This window comes from Pogona vitticeps, chromosome 10 (genome assembly GCF_051106095.1).
Source record: "Pogona vitticeps strain Pit_001003342236 chromosome 10, PviZW2.1, whole genome shotgun sequence".
Taxonomy (NCBI): domain Eukaryota; kingdom Metazoa; phylum Chordata; class Lepidosauria; order Squamata; family Agamidae; genus Pogona; species Pogona vitticeps.
Window position 1 is genome coordinate 15,759,924 of NC_135792.1, and position 26,981 is coordinate 15,786,904.

General features: G+C 44.1%; 1 protein-coding gene across 1 annotated transcript; it reads right to left on the minus strand.

Moving 5' to 3' along the window:
* Positions 1–4,588: 4,588 nt before the first annotated feature.
* On the minus strand, positions 4,589–26,981 carry EXOC3L1 (exocyst complex component 3 like 1). Its single transcript, XM_020810980.3, has 13 exons — positions 26,401–26,981; positions 20,656–20,816; positions 17,651–17,870; positions 15,648–16,323; positions 14,832–14,949; positions 13,611–13,736; positions 13,379–13,479; positions 12,253–12,363; positions 11,981–12,122; positions 10,112–10,237; positions 9,648–9,803; positions 9,176–9,300; positions 4,589–5,391 (listed from the first exon to the last, which is right to left on the minus strand). The coding sequence occupies exons 1-13, from the start codon at positions 26,441–26,443 to the stop codon at positions 5,205–5,207; spliced, it is 2,292 nt and encodes a 763-aa protein (XP_020666639.3). The 5' UTR covers positions 26,444–26,981; the 3' UTR covers positions 4,589–5,204.

Consider the following 26,981-nt stretch of genomic DNA (forward strand, 5'->3'; position numbering starts at 1 on the left):
AATGGCAAGGCGGGCCAGATGTGGCCCGTGGGCTGTAGTTTGGAGACCCCTGATCTAGAGAAAAGTTGCCTGAGGGGAGACATGATGGAGATGTATACAATTATGCAGGGGATGGATAAAGTGCATAGAGGGAAGCCCTTTTCCCTCTCACGCAATACCAGAACCAGGGGACATCCCCTCCAATGGAGCATTGGGAGAATGAGAACAGACCAAAGAAAATATTTCTTGACCCAGCATGTTTTTAGTCTGTGGAACTCCTTGCCACAGGATGTGGCAATGGCATCTGACCTGGATACCTTGAAAAAGATTGGACAGATTTCTAGAGGAAAAGTCCATCACAGGTTAAAAGCCATGATGGGGGTGTATAATCTCCAGGCTTAGAAGGAAGGGACCTCAAAATGCCAGATACAGGGGAAGGGGGATCAGGAGGCAGGGATCTCGTGGGCTTCCCAGAAGCATCTGGTGGGGCTGGAATAGAGGGGCTCTTGGCCTGATCCAGCAGGGCTCTTCTTATGCTCCCCATTACAGCAGCTCCCCTGACTGCTGATGGATTTCTGGACACAATTCAAAGTGCTGATTCTAACCTGAATGGCTTGGGTCCAAGCTATCTCAAGGACTGTGTCTCCCTTTATGAGCCTGCCCTAGTGTTAGAGATCGGGGTATTTGTATACAATTTGTATACAATGCCCTCGTTATGCACAGCTGAGCATAACGAGGGTCTAGCTCCCTGGGGCCGGGCCATCCACTCACGTGTCGGCTGCTGCTGCAAGCTCCGCTCTCCCTTCCAGTTACTCCAGAGCTCGCGGTCGGCCATCCACTCGTCAGCCTAGCAGGAACACTCGTCTTCCGTCCTTCTGCCAGGAGTGACTAGCCGACCGTGAGCTCTGGACCCATTGGAAGGGAGAGCAGACGGTCGAGCCCCCAGGGGCCCAGATCCTCATGACATCCAGCTGTGTGTGTGGGGAGGGGGTTATTCGTATCTGTATACAGAGACCCCCCCATCTCTAGTCAAGATCCTCAGGGGAGGCCTTTCTCTCGGTCCCACCACCATCACAGGTGCGTTGGGTGGAACATGGGGGAGGGCCTTCTCCGTGGCTGCTCCCCCCCCCAGACTCCCTCTCACCGGAGGCTTCGCGTTCATTCCATAAGCGGGACGTGAGCTTTCTCTTCAGGCAAGCCTTCCCTCAGGAACTTGGCTGCCTGAGTGAACTTTTGAAATGGATAGTTGTGCTTTACCGCTTTGAATGTGTTTTTAGTATTGCTTTTGTTTACCATTTCTTAGCGCGGTGTTTGTTTAATCTTTTTCAGTATACTTATTGTTTTTAGCTTTAAACATTATATTTTGCTGATGTAAGCTGCCTTGGGCCCTTTTTAACGAGAAAGGTGAGGTAACAATATTTTAAATTAGTAAATATAATGTTTTTGGCACCTGATTTCTTAAACGCAAAGGACTACCTCAGTCACATTTCCCTAATATACAACTGCTTTTAGCTCTGGCGACAGGCCACCGATAGTGCAGATTTCTGTCCTGTGCATCTTGTAGGCGTTTTATAGGGAGGGACAGAAGCCTTCAGCCCCTCTATATGTTCTGTCAGACCTGAATAACGGAAGATGAAGTAAGCAAGCTAGTAAAGCCAAAGGTGGCAGCAGGTCTGCGCTTATTCAGGGCACGCTGGTGTTACCCATCACAGACCGTGGAAGGCGAGGTGAGCAGCTGCAGCCCAAAAGGAAAGTCATTTCAGTTAGCCTCCCTGGGGAACCTTGGGGTGCCCAGCACCACGGATCTCATACTGGCTTGCCAGCTGTGCCCAGGAGTACGTTGGCAGCTGCAATAATTTCTCCCCACCCCAAGACCTTGCGCTGATAATAGCAGCCGGCCTTTTTGATGTCAGTCAGGTGCAGTTCCAAAAGGCTTTCCTGACAGAACCACAGAGCCACCTGTTTCCCATGAGCACCTCCTTTTTAGGGCTGAGTGGAAGACAAAAAGTTGAGAATTACTTTTTTCAATGTTAAAAAAAAACTGTATAAGGCAAAAGTTTAGAACTACGTGAGGCAAGACTTCCTATTTCTAGTTTAGTTTTCTTTGGTGTGCTGGAGAACTTGATGGTCTATCTGTAACACTTGCATTCTTTATGAAGGGTCTTTGTGTGAAAAGAACCAAACACTCCTGTTTACTACCCCTCATTGGATAAGTAGGGTGAAAAAAAAACATACAGTACATCACAAGTGTGTCCTTATTCAGCCATATTGCTATTTTGTTAATAGCTGGGTTTTTGAGGAAGGGCTGCACATCCATGTGTACCCCGTCTACTTAACGGTGTGTGTCAGCATCTTTTAAATCCCACTGATGAGCCTCTACTATTTTGCTGTCCTAGTCTGAAAGATGGAGGAAGCTACATGTGTTACACAGTATAGCACAAGCCATTTGATTTGCTTCTGCACATCAAGTAAGGAAACATACGTAGTGTGTGGATAAAGTATGCGATTAGGTACTTGTTGTGGATGTTATGGAAGCATTCTTTTTGTGATACCTTTCCTTTTGCTGTCCATCTGTTCCTCTGTCTGGTGAGATGGATCTGGCCTCTTAAACATCACAAGAAAATGAGGACTGGGAGTTTGGTTATAGCTGTATTCGGAGTCCCTTTTGTGTGCTGGTTGCTTCACCACCACAGGGACGTGGTGGTGCTTCGGGCTAAACCGCAGAAGCCTTCGTGTGCTTCAGGGTCAGAAGGCCAGCAGTCGTAAGATCGAATCCACGTGATGGAGTGAGCTCCCTTCGCTTTGTCCCAGCTCCTCGTCAACCTAGCAGTTCGAAAGCATGTAAATGCGAGTAGATAAATAGGTACCATCTTGGTGGGAAGGTAAACAGTGTTCCGGGTCTAAGTCGCACTGGCCATGTGACAACAGAAACTGTCTTCGGACAAAACACTGGCTCTACGGCTTGGAAACGGGGATGAGCACTGCCCACTAGAGTCGAACACGACTGACTAAATGTCAAGGGGAACCTTTACCTTTACCTGCTTCACCACACCTTAAAATCATTGTAATCTCTAGAATGTTACTATAATGACATATCTTACACAAAACTTTCATCAGTTTGTTTGTTTGTTTGTTTGTTTGTTTGTTTGTTTGTTTGTTTGTTTGTTTATTTATTTATTTATTTATTTATTTATTTATTTATTTATTTATTTATTTATTTATTTATTTAACTTATATGCCGCCCACACTACCTGAAGGTCTCTGGGCAGCTTACAACATTTAAAATACAATAAAAAGGCAAAGGCCCTTTCTCTACAAGCCCTCCCTCTTATCTCCTTAAAGGACGGCTCTTTGAAAAGGGCCCCCTGGCTAGATCTTAACTGCCGGGTAGGTTCATATGGAAGGAGGCGGTCCTTCAGGTATCCAGGGCCCAAGCTGTTTAGGGCTTTATATGTCAAAACAAGCACTTTGAATTGGGCCTGGGTAGCAACTGGTAGCCAATGTAGCTTAAACAGAATCGGCTTGATATGTTCCCTAGCGGCCCCACCACTCACCAGCCGCGCAGCTCGATTCTGAACCAGTTGCAGTCACCGGACTATCTTCAAAGGCAGCCCCACATAGAGCACATTGCAGTAATCTATGCGGGATGTTACCAGTGCGTGTGTAACTGTCATGAGACTCCGCTTGTCCAGGTAGGGCCATAGCTGGTATAATTTCCTCAGCTGAAGGAAGGCGCCTCTGGCCACTGAGTCCACCTGGGCTTCCAGTGTTAGACTGGGATCCAGGAGCACCCCCAAGCTGCGGACCCTGTCCCTTAGGGGGACTGTAACCCCATTCTGGGCAGGGAAATGGCCCTCCAACCTGTTCGGCGAAGCACCCACTAACAGCACTTCCATCTTGTCTGGATTGAGTTTCAATTTATTAACCCTCATCCAGTCCATTATCAGGTCCAGACACGAGTTCAGCACAGAAACCGCCTCACCTGGATTGGTGGAAAACGAGAGGTAGAGCTGAGTATCGTCAGCATATTGCTGACTCCTCAGCCCAAACCTCCTGATGACCTCTCCCAGCGGTTTCATGTAGATGTTAAACAGCATGGGGGACAGTATCGAGCCCTGAGGAACCCCATGACATAAATGCCATGGGGCAGAGCAACTGTCTCCCAGCACCACCCTCTGGACACAGTCAGCTAGGAAGGAGCAGAACCACCGTAAAACAGTGCCCCCAACTCTCAACCCAGCCAGCCTATCCAGAAGGACACCATGGTCGATGGTGTCGAAAGCCGCTGAGAGGTCCAGGAGTATCAACAGGGTCACACTCCCCCTGTCTCTCTCCCTGCAAAGGTCATCGTACAGGGTGACCAAAGCAGTCTCTGTACCAAAATCCGGCCTGAAACCCGATTGAAATGGATCCACAAAATCCATTTCATCCAGCAGCACCTGGAGTTGCCCAGCCACAACCCGCTCCAACACTTTGCCCAAATAAGGGAGGTTCGCTACTGGTTGGTAGTTAACCATCAGCCTTACACTAGTTCTTACAGTTTAGAACCCCACTATGAAAATTTTTGCTTCCATTCTCTATATGTGGGCCCATAACATACTCTTGCCAATAGAGCTGGACACTTATTTATTTATCATTTATTTATTACATACATTCTCTCTGTTTTTAAGAAATTCAAATTTTCTCCTGCATAAGAGTTATATAAAAAACCATTAGCAGTGGTGTAATGTTTTGTTTTTGGAGCGGAAAATAGGTCAGCTTTACTTGACAATCCCATTCTACATTAACATAGGCACACATTTATAGTATATGGAATTGACAAGTGGGTTGTGAATTCTACATATAATTTCAAACTACATTTGAACTGACACTAACACTGAATGATGCAACTATAGAAGCAAATTTGTTTGATATCTAGGATTTACACAACTCTTGCACATTCGCACAGAGAATATTAGCACTGCATTAAGCACATTGTGAATGTGTAGATGACAGTCAACACAACAGGTTCAGTTAACTTCACCTGCCAAACAGACAAAATGGTACACTGTGTTTTGAACAAATGGGACAGTGTTAATTGTGTGAGAACATCTTGTTTGCAATTTGGAACCAACAAACCAAACCCCATTCAGTCTCCTCCTTGCTATTGGCCGTTGTTGGGAAACGAAAAGGTCAGCTGGAAAGGCAGATGGAGCTGACTGTTTCCGGCAACATCCAAACCAACATTAGGCACATTTGGTCTTGCCTAGACAGAAGGGTGGCTCTGGAGCAGGGACTAAGATATTGCTAAAAAAAGGTTCATAGTTCTCATGCAGGACTTGAGGATTCTGCGCCATGATCTCCAGGACATTATTGTGGATTTCTTTAGAGATGTCACCACGCAAGTCCAGGAGTATGGAAATGTGATCATCACTGAAGACAGAACAGAGAAGAAATAGGTCACCTCTATTGTGGTCTCTTTGTTGCTGCCTGAGACAAAAGGCATGATTTTTCCCCACCCACCCCTATTACACGTACAAAAACATAGGGAGCAACTACATTGGACTTTTACTCTGCAATTTATGTCAAATTGGACACTGATTAATTGGAATTAAAGGCCAGCAACTACATGACGTAAAGCTGAATGCGCAGAAGATCATTGTGGAAGTGTCTTTTTTGAGCAGGGATTTTCAGATGCCAGGAATGGTTTACATTTGTTGTGATTAGTTTGACATCACTTTTGTCGGCTTTCTGTTTATGTGACTGCCTGATCTGAAGCAAAGAGGCACTCACAGGGATGTCAGTTCCTCTCAACTGACTGCCCCTTGTCTCCAAACCATTTCTCCTTTTAGATATTTTTTATCTCAGTGCTGGAACAGGCTTTCATTAGAGCACTTAGACCAATTAAAAGACAGAGAGACACAGAGAGGTGGAAATTGCCAATTAGCACTTGGAAGAGCCCTTTTACGGCAGTTTCTGCTCTTAGAGCTTAGTGTAGCTAAAGCACTATGTCTGGTCATGCTGACTCCTGCAAATCTGGATGGCTACTGTGAATGCATCTCGGGAACCCTATTTTCATGGATTTAAATCACAATTGCTCAACCCATATTTTTCCCACTGTGTAGGCAGACCCTTACTGGCAATGGAGTAGCACCCTTCATCATGCAATAGGCTAATCTAAAGAAACGACAGGTGCTACAAGATACACAGAGCAGTGCCATAGTCTTCAGTTTGCAAAATCTGAGCAATACTGTTGATGGCAGAGCCTCGTGCAGGTCATCAATTCATTTGTTGTTGTTGTTTAGTCGTTTAGTCTTGTCCGACTCTTCGTGACCCCATGGACCAGAGCATGCCAGGCCCTCTTGTCTTCCACTGCCTCCCGGAGTTGGGTCAGATTCATGTTGGTTGCTTCGATGACACAGTCCAACCATCTCATCCTCTGTCATCCCCTTCTCCTTTTGCCTTCACATTTTCCCAACATCAGGGTCTTTTCCAGGGAGTCTTCTCTTCTCATGAGATGGCCAAAGTATTGGAGCCTCAGCTTCAGGATCTGTCCTTCCAGTGAGCACTCAGGGTTAATTTCCTTCAGAATGGATAGATTTGTTCTCCTTGCATTCCGGGGACTCTCAAGAGTCTCGTCCAGCACCACAATTCAAAAGCATCAGTTCTTCGGCGGTCAGCCTTCTTTATGATCCAGCTCTCACTTCCATACATCACTACTGGAAAAACCATAGTTTTGACTATGCGAACGTTTGTCGGCAAGGTGATGTCTCTGCTTTTTAAGATGCTGTCTACGTTTGTCATCACTTTCCTCCCAAGAAGCAGGCATCTTTTAATTTCGGGGCTGCTGCCACCATCTGCAGTGATCATGGAGCCCAAGAAGGTAAAATCTGTCACTGTGTCCATATCCTTCCCTTCTATTTGCCAGGAGGTGATGGGACCAGTGGCCATGATCTTAGTTTTTTTTGATATTGAGCTTCAGACCATTTTTTGCGCTCTCCTCTTTCACTCTCATTAAGAGGTTCTTTAATTCCTCCTCACTTTCTGCCATCAGAGTGGTATCATCTGCATATCTGAGATTGTTGATACTTCTTCTGGCAATCTTAATTCCGGTTTGGGATTCATGAGAAATGGTAAACAAAAGCAATACTTAAACATTCAAAGCAGTACGGCACAGCCAGCCATTTAAAAATCCCACTCAGGCATCCAGTCACTCATGGAAAGCTTGCTTGAAGAGAAAGATCTTTGTCCGCTTGTAGAAGGACAGCAAAATGGGGCCAGTCTGGCCTCCTGTTGGATGAAGTTCCAAAATCTAGAAGCAGCAACAGAGAAGGCCCTCTACTGTGCCCCCAACAATTTAGTAAAACAACAAATTAATGCATTATTAATGTCATGTATAGTTACACTTTTATAGTGGGCCTGGGAAATGCTGTTGGATTGCAACTTCCATTAACTTTAGCCAGCAGAGATAATATGAACGAGTACTAGGAATTGCTGTCCAAAAAGATTTTCAGGTCACACTTTGCTTATCCGTCTATTGGTACAAGGTGACTCTAGTTTTCAGGATGATGCAGCCACCGCAGATCCCATCCAAGGACATGATTCCTTGTAAAGTTGGCAGGCACTAGATGGTGTCAAAAGACAGTCACAAACATGCACACAAGCAATCAAGGGAAGAGAATTGTTGCTCTTGGGAGCCCCATGAGGCCTCCTGGTAGTGACCACAGAAATGCCCCCCCTCTGGTATTTAGGGCCAGTGCTGTGTGGAATATGCCATCTGAACAGAAGGAGAGCCCCCTCAGTTGGGATGGCTTGTGGGCCAAGTCACGGATCCCAGACCCATGCCAGGGATGCTGCTACTATAGCCAATAAAATTGCTGCCATTTTCTGAGCACCTCTAGTATCAGTATATCAGGCAAAGCCGAAAGAAAAATAAATAATAAAGAAGACTAACAGCTATATTTCAATATAGGTTTGGTGCGTGTTTTTTTTCAGTTTGGGACAAGTTCCACATTACAACTATGTGTAAATAGCCCGTAATGCAGGCCCAGGAGGAAAAGTCATACAAAGTTGTATACACCAGATCGGCAGCCCTTGAGATGAACAGCTTCCAGTTGGAAGGGAAACAAAGCAGTATTTGGAGAATTATGTGGAAAGTAAACAAAATAGCTTAGGAGCTCCAAGGTTCCACTGCCTCGCTTTGTTGAAAAGAGGTATCCCTCGGGAGTGCTCCTTAACAGGTTGCTTCGCTTCGGCTGCTAAGCCCTGCATACTTTCCTTCCTCCACAAACCGAAACAAAGCCACGTGGTCAGAAGGAAGATCCAGTTCTCTTCGCCCCTCTCTCAAAACTACCAAGGACTGGGTGGGGCTTTCAATGCTGATCTACCATAGCAAGAAAGCAAACAAGCAAGCGCCCAGCAAAGATCATTTTAAGGGTGTCATCAAGCCTTTTTAAATACTTTTAAACAATTTATTGAAGAGAGGCTGATTTTTTAAAAAGAAAAGAGACCTGGGCTTCAAGGATAAATATGGACAGAAATCCTTGTAAGACCAGTACTCAAGTGCCACCCCCTGGCACTAAGAGAGAAGGCATCAATGCTCCACCTGAAGCTGGTGAGGCTGCACTTGGGAGTATTGTGTCCAGTTCTGGTCACCCCAAAACAAAAAAGATGCTGAGGCCCTGGAAGGGGTGCCGAGAAGGGCAACAAAGATGATAAGGGGACTGGAGGCTAAATGCTATGAAGAATGACTAAAAGAACTAGGTATGTTTAGCTTAATGAAGAGAAGACTGAAGGGAGACATGATAGCAGTCTTCCAATATCTGAAGGGTTGCCACAGGGAAGAGGGCATCAATTTATTCTCCATTGCGCCTGAGGGAGAACCAGAACCAATGGGTGGAAACTCATCAGAGGGAGATCCAACCTGGAAAGAAGGAGGAATTTCTTGACGGTGAGAACCAACAGCTTTCACCCCGATGTTGTGGGTGCCCCATTGCTGGAGATTTTCAAGAAAAGATTGCACAGCCATCTGTCCAAGATGGTACGAGGTCTCCTGCCTTGGGCAGAAGGTTAGACTAGAAGACCTCCAAGGTCCCTTCCAACCCTACAACAATTCTGATTCTATGATTCTAGGTTCTGAGTGATATGACATGATAGCATGGAAAGTCATGGTGCAAGAGGGAAAATGATAGTTTCAGCAGCATTTGGGCCATCTTACCTGATATCAGGGTATTTTGCCACAAATCCCAGCACTTCTAGGCTGAGCATGGATAAATCCTCAAGATTTATGAGCTCCTGCAGATCAACAATTACTTTGAGGGTCTGCTTGTTCTCCTCTAGACCCTGAAAGAGGAAAGGGAGGACAAGGAAATTCAATCAGCGCAATATATAGATACATCCTGTCTTCAAACTTAATCTGAAGGCCCTAGAATCATAGATAGCAGCAACTAGCAGCTACGGATAGGATGATATATGAAGTTGCCATACCATTTCCCTAAACCACAACTGTACCTTTTTTAAAAAAACATACAATTTAGCTAAGTTGTGTTCAACTGGAGAAGCTTGCTACCTGGTCAGGAGAGTCGATCTGTGTTTCCCTAACTATCATTGGCACACACTGACCCTTTCTTTGCCTTTAACATGTTTTAAAAACTGGCATAACTGTCCTTCCACCTTTCCCATCCTCTCACCAGGATGCTGAAGAACTCCTTGAGTTGAGAGGCATCCTGCAACATCCGCCGAGCCATCTGGTTCCTCTCTTCAGCGTTACGGCACACCATCCGTTTCTGCAGGAGGGCTCTGATGTACTGGTTCACGACCAGGTGCTCAGTCTCTGACAGAAGGTGCTGAACACCAAGGGAGCAAAAGGTGGGTTGGTCATTCTGGTTATTCCAAAGGTTATATGTACTCAGCAGCACCGAGACAAGGGACAGAAATGCAGCATGTATGCGTCTGCAGGCCCATATGTGCACTGGTGAAACTGAACGTGTGCTTTTTGAACTCCGCCCTTCTGGTGGGCTGCACCACAATTTTCAGAATGTCCCAGCAACAAAAGTAGAAACTGGCATAGCGCAGGTTGGCTGCAGCCCATGGGGTCTCCCTGCTTAACCCATACACCCTTAAACCATCATCCTTGGCTGTGGGAGGATCTTACCACACTGATGGATCTCTGAGTTCTGCAGAAGTGCTTTGTATGCTTGTCCATCACCTTAGATATGTCGCTCATCAGCTGGGATTCATCAGTCAACCACTGAGGGGAGGGTAGCTGTGTGAACAGAGGCTGGGGCAGAAAAAGATAATACATATTTCGCATGTCCTCCTGCTTCCCTCCAGAGTTAAGAAAAAAGGCTTACGAAACCATCACAAATACATAGAGAAAACTCAGGTAAGAGGGCACATAGTTTAGTTATAGGCATAACATATTAGTATTAAACCCAGAAAGAGACAGAGGGAAAGCAATATGCGAATATGTAACTTTTAAAAAGTCTTCAAAAACAAGTGCATAAGTGTCAGAATATTTATTTATTTATTTATTTATTTATTTATTTATTTATTTATTTATTTATTTATTTATTTATTTATTTATTTATTTATTTATTTATTTATTTATTTATTTATTTATTTATTTATTTATTTATTTATCTTATATGCCGCCCACACTACCCAAAAGTCTCTGGGAGGCTTGGTGTAATGTTTTTGTGGAAGGAGAAAAGAATAGCCATAGTCTTCACTTGAATGTATGGGGTGACCAAACAAGTTAAAAGGTGGGGCTCACAAACATACACACAACACAACACAACAAAAACAAAATAAATAAATAAGTAAATTTTGTTTTTCATGTGAGCTCTTATGAACAAGTTGCGGTCTGAGGAAGCGGACTTCTCCACGAGAGCTCCCACTGAAATATAGCAGTTAGTCTGTAAGGTGCCACAACATTTTTGTCTTCTTTATTTTTTTATTTTTCTTTTGGTTTTGGTCTGATATGCTAGTACAGACTAACATGCTACCTGTTCTAAAATAAAAATAGACATTCAAACATGTCTATGTGCATTTTCAAGGACTAACCCTGTTTGGATTGTTGAAATAACAGCTCCATAAAACAAACTTGGGGAATTTCAAAATTATGGGTTCCCCTCTGATTTGCTAGATCCCAGTCCTTTCCCAGGTCCCAACATAGAGGAAGGGCCAAAGGCTTCTCTCCAGTTGTCAGCTGACTGCAAAGAAAGAGGACCTCTCGTTCCATGGAAAAGAAAAATGCCTCTTCCATCGTACCCAAATGCAAAAATAGGCCACTAAAAATCATCACACAATAAACAAGCTTTCGTGGATTAAACACCACTTCATCGGGATTTCCATAGCAGTTACACATGGATGAGTGGAGGAGGTGGAACTGAGACACAGGCTGCATGTGTTTGTCTGAATGACGGAGAATGAATGATGTGTGTGTGCGTGTGTGTGTGTGTGCCTGTGTGTGCCTGTGTGTGCGTATGGATGCATGAACCAGAATTTGGAAAAGGTACTTTATTGGACCATATGGCTGTACGTGCTGAGAGATCTTGAGGGTTGTAACGTGTTCCTGCTCAGGCATGCATGATACCTGCGTCTGTATGATGTGTGAACGTGTCTGTCTATGAATGTGGATCTGTATGTAGAAAGAATGTAGGAGGGTGCATGCCAGCAGCGCCTCAATTTCGGGGAGTGCTCATGCCCCCTTTTGGCATGTGATGCCCCCCGTGTCCTCTCAGGCTGGGCCACTTTGGCCCACTGGTTGAAAATGGTTCTCCAATATGACTGTAAAAGGGTACTTTACACCATTGGTTCTTAACCTTGGGTTACTCAGGAGTTTTGGACTGCAACTCCCAGAAGCCTTCACCACCAGCTGTGCTGACTGGGGTTTCTGGGAGTTGCAGTTCAAAAGCATCTGAGTAACAAAGGTTAAGAACCACTGCTTTCCACCACAGAGACAGTAATCTGTGTTCTGTTTTCTATAGACTGGGCCAGGTTTCTGGCAGTTAAGACGTACCTGCAGCTCTGTCAGTACCTCCTCCAGTAAAAGCCTGACTGCTTTCTTCTGGGCTTTCTCAAGGGTGACATTCAATGATGGTGGCACCTCTGTAGGCTCCAGAGATGACGTCCCATTGGTATACAGCACCGAGATGGAAGTACTGCCCATGGAGAGAAATACAACCATGAAATAGTAGCCTCGTGGCACGCAGCTAGAAAAAAAACAGCTTGGGTGCAAGATGACAGCGGTGGCAAGACTGGCCTACAGAGGTGCCAATCTTAGGGGAATACCTGAGGGCCAGGCAGTTGTTGAGGGTGGCCAGCACATAAGATGTGTAGTGCTTGGATGCTGCCTTCTCTCTTTGATGCTCCTTGCCAAATTCCACCAGCTCTTCATAAAGACTGCAGAGAAGCAGAGCAGGTGTCAGGGCATCTTGATCTTACAGTAGTAAAATTGGAATAAAAAGCAAATGGAACCACTGCAGAATGATATATCTCGTAAAGTAATCATATACGACTGCATTACCACCGTATTCCAAGGCAAAGCCTGGAAATTTTACTTTTTTGTACTACAACTACACGAATCCTCTGGCCAACAGATCAGTGGCGTTGCTCCCTGGGGATTCTGGGAACTGTAGTCCAATAATGTCATTTTCCCAACCTCTGCCTGTTCCAAGTCTATCAAGAGATAATGGCCTTTTCTAGCTGAGAAATGTTGCAACAGACGGGGTGGATTAGGACAATCAAACTTTTACAGGGATGTCAGACGGATGAAAGAAGGGAAAAACAAAGTCAGGATTCCTTTAATAGAAACCATAATTGCGAGTTAAATATTGCCAGCTAGTAACAGTACTGTTTTCTAGGGCCTAGCTGAAAGGTTTTTTCCCTGCCTTACTGTTATGAAGTGCAGTCCTGTCCTGCCCCATGCTCAGAAAACTATTTTTAAAAACAGTTAAGTTACAGATACAGTTTTGAATAGTAACATTTTGCTTTTCTGTTTCTCAGAAGTAACTAAGTCAGCAAAATGCCTTTAATTTATTTGTTTTAAAAGCAAACATCTATTCTAGATGCTTTTAATTTAGCAGCAGAGGCATGGAACAAATAGTCCTTGAACCATATGGTGCTCCTCTTCCACCTTTTACAAAGATCATACTTTCCTGTAACTGTAAAAGTAATTAAAAAGTTCAAATTATGCCACAAAAAGAGTGAAGTTTTTCCTCATTGAGTTCCTGAAGCAGCAGAGTACCACAACTAAGCTGTTTTCCTGAATATCTTAGTTACTGGGCAAAAATTAACTATAATTTTTTTTAAATTATTTGGAAAACAGCTTCTTATTCTACCGTACACCACACACACACACACACGCACACACAACACACACACACACACGAGTTAGGAGTGCAGAGGGAGAACTGACCTGCTGACAAAGGCCTCCAACCTACCCAGAGCCATGTTGCGAACCTTCTGCTGGAGAGAATCAGAGATGAGAGATACTACCCGGATGTTTTCATCCAACATCTGAGGTAAGCACAGAAAACAGAGAGAGCAAGTAGATGAAGGCGAGAGTCATGGATTTGCTTCTGCTTTTAAAAAGAGATAATCTCATGTGGAAATTAGTTAGCCCCCTTTCTAACTTGATGACTTCTGACCTTCATAACCATGATAGGTAGACTGGTCTGGAAACAGCCTTGATAATTTGATTCTGGTTCTTTTTCACTGAACCAATCTTTAAACTCCATCTCCAGCATCTTCTGCATCCATTCAGTTATGCTGGCCTAGGACAAAACAGGACGATACACAGTAACTGCTCCTCTTTAGGGAAATCTAGGGACACCCCACTGAATATAAGCTATTAATCATTACTCCATCTGTACTCAAATTCATATGCCCAGTGGATGAGTAACATTACACAAATAGCTGCCGTACATAGAGCATGTATTTCCCTTGTTACTCCTGGCGGTGTTGCAAACCTGACATAATCTGTCTCCGTTCCTTTCCCTCTCTTGCTGTGAAAAGACAATGAAAGCTCTACAGCAGGAATAAGCAAACCTGTGGCCTCCCAGATCTTGCTGGACTACAACCCCTAATACCTGGCTATGCTGGCTGGGATTGAGGTGAGCTTTAATTTAAACCCTTTCTTGAGGGCTACGAGTTGCCCACCCCTGCTATACGAAAGGCAGTGCACCTTACACAAAAATTCACATAACATTGTTCTGATGTCTGATTTTTTTTTTTTGAAGTAAAGCACCATGATATTGCCAATTACTATTTTTGAATGTGAATGCTGACAGGAAAAAGATTGATTCACTTGAGGTGTAGTATCGGAGGAAAATTTTGCAGGTACGGTGGACCACCAGATAAACAACAAAGTGTGCTCTAGATAAAATCAAGCCTGAACTCTCCCTTGAACCAAAAATAATTAAACCGAGTCTATCATACTTTGGGCACATGATGAAAATACAAGAGCCAATGGAAAAGACAATAATGCTAGGAAAGCTGCAGACAGCAGGAAAAGCAAAATATCAAGTATTGGACTGATTGACTCCATAAAGGAAGCCTTAGCCTGGAGTTTAGGAAAGCTGAGCAGAGCCATTGATGACAGGACCTTTTAGAGATCACTAGTTCATAGGATGGCCAACTTGCTGTGAGTTGAAAACAATTTGGAAGCACTTAACAAGATCCATTTTGAACAGAGAAGTAGCTGGTGGGGAGGAAACACTTAGCACTTGCCCCATCAATCACCTTTTTTAAAGAAAAAAAATTACAAGTTACTTTCTCATTCCAGAGAGTCCCAAGACTGTGTCACTTGTGTTTGGCATCAACTAAAGCTTGCTGATACGTAGAATCATGACCCTGGCTCTCCCACTCACCTCTACTTTACGAAGGTAGATCTCTTCTAGATACTCGACTGTCTCCAAAGGAAGCAGAGGACCCAAAACTGAGACGTCCACTTCAGGAAGAAGGCTTGGATGTGCCATCATTTCTGAGCTGCGGAACCACAAAAAGTATTAGAAGCATTTCTTATATCCACATATAATGGACATTGAATACCAGACAGAGGACCAAGCTCAGTCACTATCCTTCATGCTCAAATCAGTCAGGTGAAGATGCCAATCTAATTCTGCTGTCAGTGTGAGACTGTTGCTTTAGGTGGAAATATGTATAGAAATGGCAAGGTGTTAGAGCAGGGATCCCCAACCCCCGGTCAGCAGACCGGTCCAGACGCGACCCCTCCCATGCACACACACCCTCCCCCTGCATACTAAACCTGTCTGTAGAGGGAAAAAGGTTGGGGACCACTGTGTTAGTGGACAACACTGTGGTCCCCAACCTTAGCATGTCCTGCTCTTTCCTCAAAATAGTTTGCCACCCTCCGGAGGACAAGAGATAGTTGTCTTGTCAGCAGTATTCAAGTGAGATTCAACTGCCAGGCCAGTGAGCCTGTGTGTGTGTCAAAAATGCCCTGCTAAGATGACTTCCAGAGACACAGTATCAGATCTGACCATACACATGAGCAGAAAATTTTCCACACCACATCTCTACACATTGGTGGAGTAAAGCTTTTAGGCTAGTAATACGGCTGCTAGAAAAATGACAGCCTTTCCTTTCCACCCCTCAAAGCTAATAATCCCTATTACCCCTGCCTTATGATCTATTCTATAACAACTGTCAGCAATGGCACTGACCTAGGATAGACATGGATGGCCCAGTGGAGAAGAGCGAAGATCTCTTGCTTATCCAGATCCCAGGTAAGGATATGACGCAGGTGACTGGCAAGGCCTTGGTGATACATGGAAGCAAAAGCTGTGAGGATATCATAGTGAGGAGGGCAGCACTGGACCATGAGATCTTTCACAATGCATAGCTCTGCCAGGATGCTGCTCTGCAAGGAGGCTAAATGTCTAGAGAATTGCTGGTTTTGGACATTGCTTGGAATGGGCTCAAAATGAGAAGCTACAATGGTGCTCTGGATCACCTCAAAGAACCTCTGTCGCCAGCATTTGGGGCGCCCAGGTGGAAGAAAGCCCGGAGGATGGGCTCTTTGTAGCAAGACCGCATCGATGCCCTCTTCCCGCTCAATAATTCGTAGAGCCGATACAAAAAGAGTTGGGTCCTCAGACACCACCCTTGTGCCATGTGCTACAACATGCCATAAGTGTTTGGCCAGGGATTCATTTAGGGCCAGGAGGTCCCCAAAGTAGGTTTCTATACTAGCCAGGTCTAATGAGTTAAGTAGCTTGTGATTATGTAACTGGGACAGGATTTCATCCCGTAAGCTTTCGAGGGCCATGAGTCCAGCATGGGCTTCCAGGAGGTGGTGACCTTGCAGGAGATCAAAGGCCTCAGAAAGGAGTCGATGTACTGTATAGGGAGAGGAAAGGGGAGAAAGAAAAGGTGGTTTAGGATTTCAAAAGCATGACTTAGATGAAAGAAGGAAAAGAACTGGACTAGGGCTTTCCTATAAGGGTGCATTTGGAGTGGTCTGCTTAATTGCTAAAGGTCAAGCAGAGGTCCGTTATGCCATTTGATGTAATCCTTGCATCAAAATGCCACACTCTCCTCAAGTGGCTGTTTTTGGTCCTCCCGCCTGTTGGAAACAGTAACAACAAAATCCCCTTCCTTGCCTCCTCTTGTATCCTGCCACTTCTGGGAGTATGTTTTAAATATATTTTTGTTTGTTTCTACATGCTGCAGTGCACCAGTGCTGCCATAATACGGTTTTAAAAACACATATTTTACTTCCTCTTCTCTGTTTAATTTCCTAGTATCGTGAAGTGGCTGTCTTTTTAAAACTTATCCCCTGTTCCTTCTACCTGCCAACTTACCATAAATGGCAAATGTAACAACAGAAGGCCTGTAAATATTTGATAAATAGAACAACAGGATGCCTATAAACACATGTCTTTTTAAAGGGGAAAGTAAACTTTTTTTTTCTATCATGGTGGAGCCAGATTTTTTTCAATAAAGAGACTAGGGATGCGACATAAAATATGCAAGCCTGAGAATGTCTGCGCTAAAGCTTTGGTGCATATGGATGTCTGCGATAAAAGTGACAGTGAATATGCTTCTGAATTCATTCTTGGAACTGCAAGGCATCATTCATGAACTCTGCGTTATCTATTTATTACACTTAACTCCTGAGGGGTTTTTCCCTGCCTAAAGTATCACTCAAAATAGTTGATGAAAGTAAGGGTACTGGAAAGGGTCACTTCACCGAGTAATTTTCCTTAAAGTGACCCTTCTGTCTGTACAAAAATTGCTCCAGCCAAGCTACAAAAAAGAGTTTCCCCACTGCTAGACCAAAAAGGGTTCAAGCTCGGGCATGGAGCCGGATCAGCCTAGCCTGCCATTTCCTCTACATATGGTGTCATGGCTAGAAAATAGCTCACACTGTACCTTGTCACAAATGGTCCAAACTGCAAGCTATTTTTCCATCTAACTGCACCCTAAATTTCCAATAAAAACAGAAACGGAATTATAAGGTATAGCAGATTTTAAAAAGTGTTCAGCAACCACACACAAGTGACATTAGCCAGTCAAGAACGCTATCAAAAGCAGCCCAAATTAAGCAACCAAGGCTTGCTTGCAAAAAAAAAAATGTCTCTGCCTGCTGATGAAAAGACAACAGAGGTGCAGCTAGCCTAGCCTTCCCTGGGAGGGAGTTCAAGAGACCCAAGGAGGCTCTTACCTGAGAAAAGCTGAGGCAGTGTCTGGACAACTGAGCTCAGCTGCGCATGTTTCTCTGCCACCTTCTGCAACTGCTGCAGATTGTGAAAGAAGCCAGCTCTGGACGCCAAGTCCTGTTGTACACTTCCCAGCTCTTCCCGCACCTGCTGGACATCTGCCTTGGCTGTATGTAGCAACTCCAGACCCGTGCTCATCCCTTCCAAATAGGACTGGAGAGTTGACTAGGGAGAGAGAGAGAAGAAAGTGGCGCAGTGGCAAAGAGGTAATGGATGCATCCGAGGCAGCATGGAAGATTGAATGTATATTTTGTGGCAGCAAGTGTCACAGTTTGTCTGTGTGCTGAAGGGTGGTGCACATCCAGGAGGTCACATGGTGAGCCTAGAAAGCCTTTTCTTCAACTTGTGCAAGGCTGAATCTCTGAACAGTATGACCAGGATGACAAGAGATTCAATCCAAACGATTTGGAAAGTGACAGAAGTTGCTGCCACCTATAGTGGTCCTTAGTTGACCAGATAGGCAGGATATAAATAAAATAAATAAATAAATAAATAAATAAATAAATAAAATGTAAGTGGTCTACCACTTGCAGCATTGATCTTGTCCTACAGCCACCTTGGCATTCTTCTAATTAATGTCAGGGGGTTAGTTAGGGCATAGACTCACCACCACTTTTTAGATATAAAACAATGGATCCTCTAAGAGCTAACTGTTTTGGGTAAAAGAAAACTGGAAGAGTTAATGCAAGTTTGGCATCTGTTTGGTATCATGACTCAAAAGTTAGATTTTAAAGCACTGCTTTGTGCAGAAGTTCTTAACTCTGGGTCTCCTGTTCTTCTTGGATTACAACTTCCAGAAATCCTGTCCGGCACAGCTAGTGGTGAAGGCTTCCAGGAATTTTTGTCCAAGAACATCTTGGGACCCAAGGTTGGGAAGCAGTGCTTAGTGACTGGTTTTTATGGCATTTCTGCTGGCATCTTACTCCTCCTTTTCCTTTGCTATGTAACTGAACAACTGAAATCGTGAGGATAAGGAGATGGTAAGGAGGGATAGGCAATGAGTCCTGTCAGAATTAAAATTACCTACTTCTAGGTGAACATCACTAGGATTGCTGCAATCTTATGTTCAGTGGGGTTTACCTGGGGGTAAACCGCTTTGAACAAGGCATAAATTAGCTTAATTAATTGTGCTGCTCATTGTTTTAAAACACATGGCTGCTTAAAAGTACATCTTGCCTCCCCCCCACATTTTTAAAAATTCTCTTTCTCCCCCATACCTGCATTAGCCAGTAGATATATATCTAGCTGTAAACCTGCTGCTTACAGGGATGTGGTGGTGCTACGAGGTAAACCGCAGAAGCCTCTGTGCTGCAAGGTCAAAGACCAGCAGTCGTAAGATCGAATCCACACAACGCTTGTCCCAGCTCCTGCCAACCTAGCAGTTCGAAAGCATGTAAAAATGCAAGTAGATAAATAGGCACCACCTTGGTGGGAAGGTCATGGCATTCTGTGTCTAGTTGCACTGGCCACGTGACCACGGAAACAGTCTTCAGAACAACACTGGCTCTATGGCTTGGAAATGGGGATGAGCACCGTGCCCTAGAGTTGGACACGACTGGACTAAATGTCAAGGGGAACCTTTACCTTTACCTAAGCCTGCTGCAGTTACACAGAGATATCCTTAGATTAGTAATGGCTTTAGACACACAGCTTTCATCTAGCAGTGTTCAAGCAGATGGGAGATGCAAGCAGATGTTGTTAAAGATGGGAGGAAGGGCTTCCTTCAACATGAGCAAGCAAGGGGAGGGGGAGTGATAGTTATTTTATCTACATGCACAGACTGCTCTTAACCTACAGGCAAACTCTCCTAAGAATATTCTGCATTTAGAAAGCTTCATAAACAGCTAATATTTGAATGAGGGATTTCCCCCGAGTACAGTTCATACTGTGTAAGCCTATAGATGTCCCACTAGGTCCACAAAGGCTGAACTCCCATACAAGGCGTGACCGTGCGTGGGATTCCAGCCTTCGCCATCATGTCTCACCAGCTTCTATAGCAATTATTTTTGTTTTGACATTTTGGAGGTGGTGTTAGTCACACTTATTTCTATTAAATCAGAGTGTGGTTGTTTAATAGGACAGACCTGTCGACAACAGAGCAACTTTCCTGGGTGCTGTGTTGCCTCATTGTGCAAATTTTACTTAAATTCTGGGCCCTTTTACCCAGAACACACTTGCACCCATTTCTGTAGTTCAGATGAGCCACAAGTCATTCCGAACCATTTCCCAACCTTTGTATCGCCTCATGTATGTGACGTCGCCAAGGCACCACCCTCAATCTCAAATGCTGACCTTATATTTCAGGTAATGGAATGCTGCTGATGGGAAATACTGTATGTAGCAGTCTAAATGTTGTTGGTTTACAACTCCCATGATTGATCTAAATTGATTACACTGGCTATATGACAGGTGGGAGTTGCAATCCAGCAATATCCGAGGACCAGGTGGCGTCTCCTTGTGCATTATAATCTTCTGATGGGGAACTTCTGCAGTTTTCCTCACTGTCTAAAGCAAGCTGAATGGCTACCAGAGGACAGCCTTTTTCGGACGGTGCTTCAGTTCTTGTCTGGGCATTTTCTTTTCGGCATCAGACAAGGACCTGTCTGTTTTCTTAAGCTACTCTGAGATACGTTTAGTCTTGCTTATTATTTGTTTAAAATTAGGCTTTTCATTGCTGCCTTCCATCCCTGTGCTTTTCTGACTATTTGGTCACAAATTTACTGAAGTGTTTTTGTTCTACTTTTATTGCTTTTGTATTTTCTTTTATTGTAAATCATGCTGGGACTTTTTATTGAAGGGATGATATAAGGAAATCTGACCTTATGTAAAAAATGAGTTTGAAGACTGGGGCACCGGAACAAGAATGAAGGGAGAAGTATTCTTTTTAAACATTACCAACCAACCCAAGACCTCTTGGGAGAGGTTTTTCTGCCATGACCAGACCACCCACCTTTATGCGGGACTGGATGAAACTGTTGCGCTGTTTCTCCCGGATACGGTACTGACCAAGACCCTCCAGTTTTTCTGGGCAGCAAAACACCCCAGATGCCCACTTTAAGGCAGCTCCTCTTGCTAATTTTTCAGCTTTCTCCACTTCTGGCCATTCCGCATCTAAGACAGAAAAAACATATCTAAAGATTGTGCCTTTCATCAGACAGGAATGCCTCTTCCGTCCCAGCTGCTTCCCTGGTATGCAGGAAGGAAACAGGATGTGTCCGCCCGGGCCTGTTCAAGAGATATGAACTGTAGCAAACCGGCATTCTGCTGTACTGTATGCGTGACACGTTTTAGTGCTTGAAGACATAATGGGCCATCGTGGAAGGCAAAAGCAAAAAAGGAATTTTTTGTGGGTGATGCAGGGCAGTTAGAGGTTAAAAAATGGGTATTCTCTTTCAAACAGGAAGTCGGGGTGAATGTGGATGAGTGGAAGATACAAAATAGTGAAATGTGGGTTTACTGTTTAAGACTAATTCTGTGAGGAGTGGGAAATTGTAGCCCTCACTAAATGTACAAAACATACGTTACCATTCCACTACAGCCAGATGTGTGAAGATGTGGTACTGTATGAGCCTGTAATAACAGGTTCTTTAGCAGGGCTGGCCTTACCATTTGGCAGTATCAGATGGACACAGTAAACAGTGAAACTGACAAGGCAGTATACAGTTGTGAATTTACTGTCAAGGATGGGGAGAGGAGCTTGTATTTTCTACCTCATGGGTCAAAATAACATGACTGGCTTTGAATGCCATGCACATTTATGACATTCACTGTTCTGCTTCAGGCAGAAACACTTCTAATCCCCATGTTCCACACAGTAAATGCAGCTAATTGCATGACTCTAGGTGATGACAGGCAAGACCAGGAGTGAGCCATCTCACAGATCAGCCATCGTTCAGCAAAATTCTCCTAGCCAGTCTTGTTATATTGTCTTATATAGCAATAAATCGCCAGATACGTTAGGGTGAATAGATTAAGACAATTTACGTATTTCAAAGAACCCTTTCAGAAATTCAGTTCTTCATGAAACCTCCAGTTTATGAATGTGGGACATTGTGCTTCTGTACCAACAATTCAAAAAGCTAGGAAATGGCCCAGTGTGGCTGCAAAATATCGTGCTCACGTTGCCAGCAGGAAAAAGGAGGCCAAGCTTTACATAGCAAAGGGCAGCCTGAATGTTGACAACACCAGTGGCAGCCATCCAGACGGTCTACACAGGATACCCTCTTCTGCTCACTATCAGTCACACTTGTTGAAAAATAGCCCTGGCCATTGCTTTGTGTTTGGATAAAAATGGTTAACTGATGAAAAAAGGAGTCAACTTCTGGGGTACTCCTGTTCAACACCTTGATCATTAGCCTGTGGAGTGTCTCAGGATTCCACGATTCCCCATACTATTTCACATGAAAGACCTGAAAAAAGCTGTCCAGAATGTTGTGGTCTAGTGCCACCAGTGTGCTAATAACCCCCAAGTCCAGCTGCTTCCGGGAGGCCCTTCTCTCAGGCCCCACTGTGAGGCCTACCAGCCCCTGCCAATTTTGCCACAGAATCTACAGTAGACATGGGAGGTTCGTCTTCGTCTCCCAGGGGGATGAAGATGAATCTCACCAGCACAGGTGGCTGGCCTGATTAATGCCTGCCACCAGAACCCGACGGTCCACTTGCTGAGTGGCATGTACGGCTGGCATCATCAACAGTGCAACTGGCACTGCCCTGCCTCCCTGCTTGGCTGGCCACTCAGCAGCTGAGCAGGGAGACTCATCATCCCACCCCCTCGCCAGAGTAGCCAGCCAAGCAGGGAGACAGGGCAGCACCAGATGGACGACTGCCACAATTGGGGTGCTCTTGATGACACCAGCCATGTACACTGCACAGCAAGCAGTAAGTGGACCAGTGGGTTCTGGGGGCAGCATTAATCGCGCCAACTACTTGTGCTGGCGAGATTCATCTTTGTTTCTCCCAGGAGACATGAAGACAAATATCCCACATCTAATCTACAGCACTCTCTTAGACTGTTGAAATTCTGCTAATAAAAACAACCTTACAGACATTATGTGTTTCCTGTTTCATCAATTTAAAAATTAATTGTGAAAAACAACATTATTCTTGCATGAACACCATATCAATTGAGTCAAATATCCAAAAATCCTCACCCAGCATAGCCAGTGGTAGGAATTACAGGTTTTATAACTCCAGTACACATGGGGGGGGGGCAAAAGCCTCCCACTCCTGAACAAACTAATAAGTATACCATTGATCTTTGTGCCAGTGACATGGCCATGAAATACTTCATAAGTTCTTGACATACGCACTTCTAAGGATGCTTCAAGTCACATCATCACTGAGAAGACGTAGTGGATGGTTCATCCAAAGAAAGATGAATGGTATCTGCTTATGGGTGTCCTTGAGAAACAGAAAATTTCTGATTCTTTGAATGTGTTTTATACCAGAACAGTCAATCTCTGAGAGGCTGGGAACCTTTGTTTCTCACCTACCCTCCTCCAGTGTTTAGTGGGCTGCACCATGGCCTTTTAGTTTTTCATGTCTCCCAGAAATCTTGAGAGAATCATTTGCTATTTAAATGCAACACATACACCCTGGCTAGTCAGAAATAGGAAGTGACAGGTTGGCCACTTCCAGTTGCTAAAAAAAAAAGGCTAACTCTGCTTTAAATGAGGCCTGAAGGCAAAATTACATTTACCAGTAAATGGCATATTTGAACCCTTGTAGCTTTTAAGGTGAAAATAGGTGGGGACCACACACCATTGGTGTTGTCGATATTCAAGTTGTCCTTTGTTATGTAGAACTTGGCATCCAGCTGGTGGGGGGGGGGGAAGAAGTGAACATGTGGCACCATGAAGTGGTACAAACCTCCGAACTGAGGCTCATGCCCATCTCTAATACACACTCCTTAACCTCTTAGTTCACTAATGTTGCCATGCCCGCTCTGCCAAATGCAGACTGGAAAGCTATGTTCCAATTTCATATCCCCTTCTTTGAGCTAGGCAAGCCAAGGAAGAAAAGCTGTATTGGACCAAAACCTCTAGGATATGTTGTACGTTTTCCAAAATATGTCCCTTTGCTTTTTGATTATTTTTTTTAAAGAAGAGGTTGGAGTTAGCCAAAAATGTCACTGGAACACAAAGTCAAAGTCATGCATACTATGTGAAACTAAGATAGTGAAGAAAGAGAAAGAAAAAAAATCAAGTCATTTGAAATGTGGTGTTGGCAGAGATACTAAAGACACCTAGAAAAGCAGAAAAGTGGGTGCTCAATCAAGTCAAGCCTGAACTCTCACTCAAGCAAAAATGAGCAACCAGAATCTATGGTGCCATGCGCATATAATAGAAATATAAACATTCTAAGTGACTGAACGTTTTTCATAGCATGGCATTCTGACCAATCAGAATGTGTCTGTAGTTAAGATTTCTGTGTTTTAATCTATGACCACAAATGGAGCCTGTGGCTGGACAGTGGTTTGGTGATCATCCTACATCAAAATCTTGTGGATTTAAGGGGATCCATGCATCAGATCCATGTTTTGCACCACTGCAAAACAATGCACTGGGAGACCCCTGTGGTGTATGACTGTATAGTGGAATCCAAGAACTATTGGATAGCTCAGCGGTTTTGGTCTCTGGCTGTGGAGCTAGAGGCTGGGAGTTCAATTCTCCACTGTGCCTTGTCTGGGACTTGACTTGATGATCTGTAAAGTCCCTTCCAGCTCTGTAGTTCTAAGGTGATGTTGGTGGTGGCTGTTGCCGCCACTGCTGCTGCTGACACTGACTATGCCTTGGATTGGTGTTTTGGCACCACTGAAAAGCCATGCATTGAGGGACCCATGATTTCTGTGGTCTAGTCTGTGAACACAGATGGGCGGCATAATCCTATGTAAAAATCATGTAGATCCATGAGGATTTGTATTTCAGATGCATGTTTTTGTGTGATTGCAAAGCCATGCACTGAAGGACCCACAATTTCTGTGTTTTAGTGTGTGGACAGAGATGGGGCCTATGACTGGACAGTAGTTTGGGCATGATCCTGCAGAAAAATCATGTGGATCCATGAGGATTCATGCACCATCTCCATGTTTTTGCACCAGTGCAAAGCCATGCACCGAAGGACCTATTTCTGTGGTGTAATCTGTGGGTGTAAATAGGATCTATGATTGATGTAGGGAAGATACCGTAACATCTAAAAATTCAATGAAATAATGTGGATCCAAAAACTTATGAGTAAACTGGGTAAACGTACTCATGAATAAACTGGGTAGTCTTACGAATAAACTGGGTAAAACATGTTTTGAGATAATTCAAAGCTACAAAGGGAAAACACATAATTTCACAGCTGAAATGAATGAGCTGCTGTATGTTATTATCTATTTTTTTAAAATAACTTTTAAAATATTTCCACAGACAGGAGCTAAGAATGTGTGACGAGGAAGGAGTTAAATGCTTTCTTTCACACTGAAGGCCACGGCAGGGTTAAAAGTGGCAGGCACCTGCTCTGTGGGCTGACCGGGGGCACATTCTGATTGGCCAGAGTGCTATGCCATGCTATGCAATGGGTTCCTTTGGAATTCTCAGAAGTTATTTAAAAAATGAGCGATTTCAGAGGTTTTATGGGTTTAAAAACAGTAATTAAAGGGTCTGAATTGGAGCTAAGAATGGCCCAATTCCTATGGATGGAAAAAATAGGTTAAAATTTAGATTTTCTGGTATGCAAATGATCTTATCTACATATTAAATTGCTTTTCAATTAGTTGTAGATTTCTGGTCACTTTACAAGGGGTAAAACTGTGTTATTTTTTTTAAAAAAAACACCCTTTGCCCAAATGTCCCCCAAATTTGGCAAAGAGCAAGAGCAAACTTTCTGTTACATCTGTGCTGAATTTGGTGGTGATCTGAGCTCATTTCATAGTTACAATTTTTTGTTTGGGGCATCCCATCTTTTGATTTTGCTTGTAGAATCCTTTTTGGTGTGCTTCTGCAAAATATACAGCATCACTACTGTGGTACCATAATGCCAGGCCAGCTGGACTCTTAGTCTGAAAATTTTCAGTTCTAGAAGGATCAGTAAACAGGGGTTTCCCTACTGTGTCTGAGAGACTGAAACAAAATTCCAGCCAGTGATTCTCAGGGAACCTGAGAGCTTACCCAAAAGTATGACAGAGTCTGTGACCTGTCCTCCTACAGATCTCTCCATGCACCCTCACTTCCTATTAGTCTTTGTTTTTCCTAGCATTTGGGGGAAAAAAATACTTTTTCTAGTACAATTCTCCAAATCCTCCACGGGCAATGCTGGGAGTCACTAGATACAATCATATGAAATATAACAATTATACATTTCCCACTGGTCTCCCCAAGTCAGTGCGGGACAAGCTTCAAAATATGACAATTCTTACTAGATGCAAAATATGACAACTCTTTCAAAATACGACACAATCAAAATATGACAATTCTTACTAGATGCAAGTCTGTCTCTGAAGAGGGACAGTCCCCCACCCCACTATTTCTCCCAAGAATGCAATTTTCAGAACATTTCCTGAAATCTCAGCAAAAACTGTAGTGGGTAAGGTTGTGTTCTTTTACGGTTTTTCCCAGGGAAGGGGAAGGATTTCTGTCTTCCACTGGAGGAAAGAGAAAAGGTGGAGAGAAAAGATACTTCACAAACCGAGACAACGGGCCCTTCTGTTTACCTTTGGGACTGGAAGAATCGTCCTCTTCTGGCGACGTACCCATTGCTTTAGTCGCGGTGTCCAGGTCTGGGCTGAGCAGAGGAAGCAGAGCCCAGCCATAGCAGTTTCCGCCAGGGATAACTGCTCACAGCTCCTCAGGGGTTTGTCCTGTAACACTGCAGGATGTAGGAATAAGGGAGGCAGGATAAATTGCAAACACACTTGATAGTTTTAGTTCTTTGGGAATACAGACAGAGCAGTCGATGTAGATAAAGGACAATTCTGTACTGAAGTGCATTTGGTGACCTAAGGTCATGTCATGCATGCACATAAGGGTTCCGATTACTGTACCAGAATCCAGTCATGTCTCCACTGTCATTCTCTGACCATGGTGTGTAGCCCTCAACATGGATGTTGTGTTTATACTCCAGGATAACTTTGTGAAAATCTGTACAAATGTTTAGGCCAACTGTTGATAGTTCTTGGCCCAGCAGCCTTAGCCATCATAACCAGCAGAAAACCTAACACACCTTGACTTTGGTGGGTGAAATGCACAATCTTCTGGTTCACCTCTGGCACCAAAATGTGTTGGGCAACATCCT

Coding starts and splice junctions, on each gene's coding strand:
- EXOC3L1 (XM_020810980.3), bottom strand. CDS start 26,443: ATGGGTACGTCGCCAGAAGAGGACGATTCTTCCAGTCCCAAAG. Junction 20,817..26,400: donor CGATTCTTCCAGTCCCAAAG/GTAAACAGAAGG, acceptor TTTCTGTCTTAG/ATGCGGAATGGCCAGAAGTG. Junction 13,737..14,831: donor TCTACCTTCGTAAAGTAGAG/GTGAGTGGGAGA, acceptor GTTTTGTCCTAG/GCCAGCATAACTGAATGGAT.